Raw genomic sequence first — 8933 nt, 5'->3', positions numbered from 1 at the left:
GCTTTAGAAAATGTATAAAGAGTGTAAAGACCTGGGGATAGCGTTAGGGTAGGATCCGAGCAAATCTAGGAGCTTTCTTCTTCTTGGGTCTTCTGAAGTGACGGAAGCTCTCCATCCGTTGTGAATCCCAATGTTCATTTTCTATGAAAGGTTACTTTTTTGAGAAATTAAGGAACCAGAGAGCTACTAGAACGGGAGCCTTTTGCTTCTTTGCTCTTCTTGCACGATCATCGCTGTCGACGGGAAGGAAGAAGTAAAGAGAGACCAGGTGAGTTTTGAAAAAAATAAAAAGCTCTTATCGGCCGCCGCCGTTGATGGAGGATTGTGCTCCTAACGTTGATGGTCTTCCACGTGTGTTTCTCTCAAACACTCGCAGTGAATTTTTGTTTTCACCACAGACGAGTTACTTTTTTTCCAAACGTTTTAACAGTGTTTTGTCCAAAACTTCTGTCCAAACGTGCTTTGCCCCAAAAGCACTCGGAAAATTATAGACTTTTCCTTTGTTAATTCATATTATTGCTTCCTGCAAAAGTCACATTCATATAATTAATTATGGACTTGCAAGAACATTTGAAAGCAGTAAACTAAAGCTAAGAAAGTGCAGCTCATAGGCCACATATATACAATTAAGATAGATAATGATCCAACTTAAAATACAAAGACAATCCGTAAAGGACAAGAAAATTGCAAAAAAATTGAACCCCACCAAAACCCTCTATCTACTTGTAATCAGTGAAGAATCAACACTGTAAGCAGCTTCAGCTATTTTGCAATTTGTAGTATAAACTTTTACCTGAACGAGTAAATTTATAATTGTCAAACATAAATTACAAATACATAACCCCAAACACACATAATTTTTTTTTTAAAAATACTGTATTTCCCTAAAATCCTCATCGGAAACTCAAACATTGCCTCAAACACTCTCCAAGAACTGAAGATTCTAGTCTTTCATCATAGCCTTTCTTTTGTGTTTAGTTCTTATTGCAATAGTAGTTCCCCAAAATGTTTGAAAAACTTTTTCCTCTTCTTTGTCAAACATTTGTCTAAGTCTCTGTGGAGGTGTCAAGATACCATATCCATTCGGAATTAGAAAGAATATGGACAAGGCTTACGAAACCTAAGGTATTACAACATTGGATTTCGTAAGACTTCTCCAAATAGCAATTCTAATTCCAAAAGGTATAGGATTTTTACACCTCCGCAAACAAGGTTTTGAAGCAGCATCACCGGAAGAATAAAGGATCAGCAACTTCAAGAGAATCAAGAAGATAGATCAAAATATGTATTATCTCGTAGGCTCATGTTTCTTTACTCAAAGCAACTGTGAGTTCGCTCCTTGGCTAGATGATTAAATAAAATGGATACTGATGAAGTTTTCCAGAGGAATGGTCTTAATTTCATTATGGCCCCACCAATTATGTCGGAAGGCTCTTTTTCTTCTCGTTTACTTCTTTTTCAACGACACATTAACTAGTTACTTCTGTCCATGCAGATTCCTGCAAAACATCTAACACCATCCATAAATTTTAAATTATGTAAGATAAATTTAAAGTAAAACTATAAAATAGTTTACAAAATTATTTACCCACCAAGAACCTATTGTCTTGTTGTATCAAAACAGACCAGAACAAAATTTTAAGCAGCTTGAGAGCTATATGTGCAATTCACAACATACCATAATCTCAACTACAAACATGTATAACTTCAAAAAGACAAATGCATAGGGAAAAAGGGTGGGGGGAGGAACTCGAGTTCCACCGGTAAATCCACGTAAGAGGCAGCAGAGCAAAACGTGTGGAGTTCTACGGCCTAAAGTAAACAGTCTCATTGCGGTTAGTTTTACATGCAGCTTCTTGCAAAGGTTACATTCATATTATGAACTTACAAGAACATTAGTCACCAAAAAATCAACTTACAAGAACATTTGAAAGTTAACTAAAACTAAGAAACTACGGCTCATAGACCGTATATAGCCTTTAGATAGATAATGATCCAACTTAAAATACAGAGACAATTTGTAAAAGTAATACAATCATTGTTTATACCACACTAGAATCGTATAACTTACCCACCAAAACCCTAATGTCTTGTAAACTGTAAGCAACTTCAGGTATTAGCAATTTGTAGCATAAACTTTTATCTGAACGAGTAAAATTTATTGACATCAAGAATAATTTTACAAATCTCGAATATAAATTACAAATACATAATCTCAAACACACATAAAATACAGAAGAAAAAAAACAATGTGTTAAATCCTCTGTTGAAACTCAAACTTACAACATACGGTCTCCCCACAACTAACTTATAACAAGATTATCAAATTTATTAAACACTAATTTAACCTGATTGAGTCACCATGTAATACGAGGAAACAATGGTTCAATATCAGAAGAAGGTGAAGCCACATTACCAACCGCTGGAGCAGTCACACTAATGCTCCAAGGCACTCCCATGTTTTTCATATTCTCATCTTCTTCTTCTTCCTCTTCCTCGCCTTCTTCATCAATCCGCATCTTCACCTCATGTAAACCCTCTGGAGAAGTACAAATTCTCTCCAACTCCATAAAAACTTCTCTCATATTTGGACGTTTCTTTCCTTTCCAGCTCAAGCACTTGGACACCAGATTTGCCACTGCCATTACTTGTTCCGGTTTGCAATCATCTTTTATCCTAGCATCAATAATATCAGAGAATCTCTTCTCTTTCATGGCGAGCCTGAAATGCTCTGCCAAGCTTATTATTTCTCGAGTGTTTTCTACTGTTATGACAGGCTTATCTCCAGTAATAAGTTCAGCTAGGACAACTCCAAAGCTATAAACATCACTCTTTTCTGTATATTGGCTGGACCGGTAATACTCTGGATCAACATACCCAACAGTACCTGAAACAACCGTTGTCCAGTGAGTTTGATCTATGGTTACTGACCTTGATGTTCCAAAATCAGCCACCTTGGCTCGGTACTTCTCGTCTAGTAGTATGTTTGATGACTTGATATCTCTATGATAGATTGGAGAACTTGCTGAAGAATGAAGATAAGAGAGAGCTCATGCGACGTCCACAGCAATCCGTAGGCGCATTCCCCACACCATAGTGTAACCCTCAGACTCTTCATGGATATGCTGGAAGAGGTTTCCGTTTATGATGAACTCGTAAACCAGCATAGGAATTTCTGTCTCAAGACAACATCCCAAGAGTTTGACTATGTGTCTATGGTTGATCTGGGAGAGAATCACAACCTCGTTGATGAACTCTTGTAGTTTGTCTTCATCTATAACTATTGATTTCTTGACTGCCACGGTTCTACCATCTAAGAGCATACCTTTGTACACAGTGCCTTGACCTCCATGTCCAAGAACTCTGTTTTGGCTGAAATTTTCGGTGGCTTTCTCTAACTCTCTTGAGCTGAAGATTCTAGTCTTTTCGACATTGCCTTCTTCTGTGTTTAGTTCTTGTTGCAAGAGTAGTCCTCCATTACGTTTAAAGAACTTCTTCTTCCTTTTTGTTATCCTTCTCTTTATTATAAATTTCTCAGCCACCAAACTCCACCAACTAGAACTAAGACACCAAAACCTGAGCCGACCCCTGCAAACCGCAACAAGAATATTATAGGTTGATCGTACTTTCTTATCAAGGATTTAAAAGTTCAGTGATTTGAGTATTGTTTTTTTCTTGTCGGCCACGCAGTGATAGTCTCCTTGAGTATTAACACAAGTGTTCCTTTCTCCACATGCGTAGGGGATGACTTTGCATTCATTAACGTCTGGATTTCAAATATCATGAAACTTTTAAAAATTTATATAGAGATGATTTGTAGCACTCGAAATGATGCGCTTGCACACACACACACAAGGAAGAAACATATACTGACCTTGGCATCCGCCTGAGATGTATGCGTTACCTGTAAAACCCTTTTTGCAAGCACAATGTGCATAAGTAATCTCAGAAATGGTGCTTTGGTCGCAGATACACTTCCTTTCAGGCCCAACCAAGTAACTAGAATGGCGATAATGTTTTGTGTTGTTGCAGGGCAAAGAGCTCATGAAAGAATGATTCTTCGTCTGGATCACCCACCTTAGAGTGAACGTAGCATATTTACCAAATAACTGTCGTGGTTTTGTCGCATTTGACAAAGTTGTAGACTTCATCTGCAATGAAGGCTACTCTACAATGTTCTTCTCTTGCTGCTGTTGAGTTTATATCATTTCTCTCTATTCTGATACCAATAGCTTGTTGAGGGTCGTTGTTAGGAAGCCTAATTAACCTGACAACATCCGTTTCCATCGCATGCAGTTGCTTCTGGTTTGTTTCCAGTACAGTCCTCCTGGTATGTTGTGTATGACAGTTTTTCGCTAGCGCATCCTGATTTGTCGAGAAAAGGAATGTTGTTGCTTGGCTGGTCTTTGCTCGTATTGCAAACCAACTCGCATCCGACCATATTGGGCTTTATATGTGTCAGTGACACTTTGGCGTTGCAACCAACCGCTATGAGATTGTTTGTGTCGTCAATGAAAAAAGGGCTACCAGTGAAGTTCATTATTGATTCTGTAGACTCTTTTCCACGGTTGAGACATTCTGTAGATGTTATCATGGTTTTGACACGAACAGATCCATATGATAGAGAATAAACTAACCCACCTGATTCAGAAGTAAAGTAATTATCTGCAGCTGGAAGAGAAATATTCACAACTTCTTTGCCAACGGCAGAGAGGAAAGGGACCAGCTTTCCTGAAGAATTCTTGTTAGTACATTCGATTTCGTAAGACTTCTCCAGGTAGCAACCTTCTCCTATCCCAAAAGGGTATGGGATCTCTACACCTCCACAGTGACTTTTACAAGGGCTTGAAGCAGTGAGAACTGCAGAATAAAGCAGCTTGAATAAAACCAACAAGAGAGAGCAGCTGATCATGTTTCTTTACTCAATAGCAAGTTTGATCTTCAGTGAGTTGGTTTCTTGCTAAAGTAGACAGATACTCTAAGTGGGAGACAGAGGATAAGGCTGTCTCTCGACCAATGGTCTTAATTCCGCATGGCCCCAGGCCAGTAATATGGCGGAAAGCTTTTTTTTCTGGTTTATGTATAGTGGAACTTTAAAGTAGTGATAATCAACGTTAAAGTAGTTATCATTTCTTGAAATGTTTTTTTTACTGCTGTGACAGGCTTATTATTGGTTTATATATGGTTGATTAACTCTTGTAGTTTGGCTTTCTTGAATGCAACGGTCCATCTAAGAGCACATCTTCTTGCTTCAGCAAGAAAAACAAATGGCCTTTGTCAGTGGAGGACTGGATAAAGTTCCCCTCTACTGATGGTCTTCATCATTTATTGTTGTGTCTCTTTAGATTAGAGCAATAATATAATGATAGTGGAGACTTTTAAAAATTTAAAAGTGGAGATGAGTTTTCTTACACATGCAGTTTAAACTTTCTGTGCAAAAGTCACGTTTATATCATACACTAGCAGAATACAGAAAACAATATTTGAATTCAGTTTTGCAGAAAATATAGAAAAACCAGGAAACTGTATGACCTATAAATTAAAGAGTGAATACAGTAACAAAAACAGAGACAATCAATCTGTATAGGTAAGCAAATTACCCAAAGTGTATAACATTCTTTGTTTACTAATAAAAACTGTATGCATAATGCAGCATCAGATATAACCAATTCACAGCATATCACACACACACACACACACAAAATTTCAGTATGTTTACCACAAACATAAGAACTCTTCTGTTCTTTGTCTCACTAGATCTTTCCTCAGCTCGTCTCCCTTTTTATATGTTAAGTGAGAGTTATTACAACGTACGTTCACTACTCGAGCTGCTGCTATTGATCCCTTCACTAATTTCAGTCAATGTCAAAGAGTCTGTGACGAGTGTAGTGGAAGCGTGAGGAATAATAAAGTGAGAAACCAAAATATTCAAAAAAGTCAACCCTCAAATTGAAGACAGACACACCCAGTGGGACTCGAACCCACAATCGCTTGATTAGAAGTCAAGCGCCTTATCCATTAGGCCATGGGTGCTTGTTGTTTTACTCATTAATTTAAATGTTATTTATATCATTGATAATGAAGTTCGGTAACTGGAAACATATATAACGTATGTTCGGTTAGAGATGTCTTTTAGCTTTCATATAATGGCAAGATCTTTCACTTCCCGCCTAAACTTGGAGCTTGGCAATAAGCTAAAGAGATTGGTCTCGGAACAACTCCACGACGAAGCGTTGACACTATACAAGCAAAAGATTCAACCTTTAGGCACTGATGGCTTCACAGCGACTCTTCCTTCCGTCATCAAAGCTTGCTCTTTTCAACAAGAGCCTTTCTTAATTAACGAACAGCTTCATTGTCTCTGTCTCAAGACAGGTGCTGATCGTGACACTGTTGTCTCCAATTCACTCATCTCCATGTACGTTAAACTCTCTAGCAGATTCTCCGCTCGCAAGGTGTTCGACGAAATGTATCAGAGAGATACAGTTAGCTATTGCTCCATTGTCAATTGTTATATCCAAGATGGGTTGTTGTGTGAAGCGGTGAAGTTGGTAAAGGAGATGTATTTTGATGGATTTGTTCCGAAGTCTGAGCTAGTTGCGTCTCTACTGGCTCTCTCCACTCGCGTGGGAAGGAGTAGTAAGGTAGCGAGAATGATTCATGCTCTTTCTCTTGTTGATGAGAAGATGCAGGGATCGGTTCTCTTATCAACGGCGTTGGTTGATATGTACTTGAAGTTTGATGACCCCGCAAGGGCTTTTTATGTGTTTGATCAGATGGAGGTGAAGAATGAGGTTTCATGGACCGCCATGATCTCATGTTATGTTGCGAATCGTAACTACGAAATGGCCATTGGTCTGTTTCTAGCAATGCAAAGAGAAAACTTGAGGCCTAATCGTGTCACGGTGATGTCTATTCTACCTGCTTGTGTGGAACTGGGTTCTGGATTAAGGCTGGTGAAGGAGATTCATGGGTTTTTGTTTCGTAATGGATTCGATTCAGATGAACGGTTAAGAGCTTCTCTTGTGACAATGTACTGTAGATGTGGTAATGTACGTCTCGCTAGGTTATTTTTTGAAGAATCTAAAGTGAGAGATGTTGTGATGTGGAGTTCGATGATTGGTGGCTATGCCGAGGCTGGAGACTGCAGTCAAGCTATGAATCTGTTAAGTCAAATGAGAGAAGAAGGAACTGAACCCAACTCAGTTACTCTGTTGGCTGTTGTCTCAGCTTGCACCCATTCAGCATCACTGAGTTTTTCATTTAGAATCCATTCTTACATCCTGAAATGTGGCTTTATGTCAAATACCGTATTGGGAAACGCCCTCATAGATATGTATGCAAAGTGTGGCAGTCTTCTTGCTGCGCGTAATGTGTTTTATCAACTTAGTGAGAAATATGTTGTGTCATGGAGCTCAATGATAAATGCATACGGTCTTCATGGGCATGGTTCAGAAGCGTTAGAAATGTTTCAATGGATGATAAAGAGTGGACAGAAACCTGATGCAATGGCATTTCTTGCAGTTTTATCGGCTTGTAATCATGCTGGTCTGGTAGAAGAAGCTCGAACGATTTTCACGGAAGCTGAAAAAACTAACCGAATGTCACTCGCACTGGAGCACTACGCTTGCTATATCAATCTTCTTGGAAGGTCTGGGAAGATTGAAGATGCCGTGGAGGCTGTTAAAAATATGCCCATGAAACCAAGTGCAAGAATATGGAGTTCTCTGCTATCTGCTTGCGAGATTCATAACAGGCGTGATGTTGCACATAAGATAATTGCAAATGAGCTAATGATATCTGAACCTGACAATCCAGCCAATTACGTGTTGTTGAGCAAGATTCACACAGAATCTGGTAATTGCTATGGTGCAGAAGAAGTGAGAAGAGTTATGCAGAGACGAGGACTGAACAAAAGCTACGGATTCAGTAGAGTTGAGTCCTGAAATACAGACTGTAGATTACCAAGGAAAATCTCGGTCTCCTATATGAAGATTTTATCTGAGCACTGTTCTCTTTCTAAAGTTCAAAATTAGCATCACTGATGCACTCTCTTGAAGAATGTTCCAACGGTTGAAGTGAGGATTAGTTCATAAAGCTTTGCGGAAATTGGTTTCCTGGCGACAGGAACCAATCTGTGAGTGCTGGCTGCCAACATGATCATCCAACGAGTTTATGACTTCTGCTATGCCGTGTCTCACTCTGTGGAACCAGTCTGAGCCTTTGCTAAGTGATTCCGTGTTGATGTGATAGTATCATATTGTTCCCTGGAATGACTTATGAGAGAGGAGGAATTGTTTATGAGAAATCAGGAGAACGGAACTAATATGGATGTGAAAGAGGCCATAAACTAAGTATGCAATTTCTCAAGCCTTAAGGTAGTGTAATGCAATTTTGTGGTTTCATCAGAATTCAGAACCTTCGAGCTCTTATCATAATCAAAATAAAGTTACAAACAAAACAATGATTTTCATCATTTTAGACCAGGTCATGTACATATGCTACATAGATCATACAATACATATGCAATGATTAAATGTACTACACTAGCTAGCATTTACTTTTTCACTAGGTTAGGTTAGCATATTTACCATTAGTACTATACTAGATCTCTTAAAGCAGATCAGTTATTATTAGATTCCTTCGCAGTAAAAAAGTTATATCTGTGAGACTGTGACGACCAGTCTGCAAGTGATATTTATTGATACAGCCTTTAGTTGCCCCATTTAATATGGCGGGTTTCAGGGGCCATTGTCCAATTAGAAGTTGAGAGTTTTATTTTTACAGAATCGTCATTTACTTAATTGTGTCATTAGTTTACAACAACTATATAGTCAAAATCTGAAGCTGACGAATTCCAAAGCACACAGATTAGTGTCAGAGATTGAAAGCAGAGTTGTCCAAACGAGAAATGTTTCCTTTGTTTTCTTATT

General features: G+C 38.6%; 2 protein-coding genes, 1 non-coding gene and 1 pseudogene across 3 annotated transcripts in view; 1 reads left to right on the top strand and 3 right to left on the bottom strand.

The window, feature by feature from the left end:
* Positions 1-323, bottom strand: part of LOC108855734 (uncharacterized) — a 57653-nt gene extending 57330 nt beyond the window's left edge. The window contains exon 1 of the mRNA XM_018629618.2: positions 32-323. Coding sequence (XP_018485120.2) covers positions 32-138 — 107 coding nt within the window. The 5' untranslated portion in view covers positions 139-323. The remainder of the gene's footprint in view (positions 1-31) is intronic.
* A 1857-nt stretch (positions 324-2180) lies between these two features.
* LOC130510662 (wall-associated receptor kinase-like 18) lies at positions 2181-4953 on the bottom strand (annotated as a pseudogene).
* A 1007-nt stretch (positions 4954-5960) lies between these two features.
* Positions 5961-6033, bottom strand: TRNAR-UCU (transfer RNA arginine (anticodon UCU)). Its single transcript has one exon. It is a non-coding gene; the product is annotated as a tRNA-Arg (tRNA).
* Positions 6034-6146: 113 nt separating this feature from the next.
* Positions 6147-8188, top strand: LOC130510733 (pentatricopeptide repeat-containing protein At4g31070, mitochondrial-like). The gene is given in 2 exon segments (XM_057007327.1): positions 6147-7940; positions 7942-8188. Coding segments are annotated over 2 exon segments (1845 nt in total). The 3' UTR covers positions 7993-8188.
* The last annotated feature ends 745 nt before the right edge of the window (positions 8189-8933 follow it).

The sequence above is a fragment of the Raphanus sativus genome, chromosome 4 (genome assembly GCF_000801105.2).
Source record: "Raphanus sativus cultivar WK10039 chromosome 4, ASM80110v3, whole genome shotgun sequence".
Lineage (NCBI taxonomy): Eukaryota > Viridiplantae > Streptophyta > Magnoliopsida > Brassicales > Brassicaceae > Raphanus > Raphanus sativus.
The sequence above is the reverse complement of the archived record's forward strand: the minus strand, read 5'-3'. Positions and strand labels throughout refer to the sequence as shown.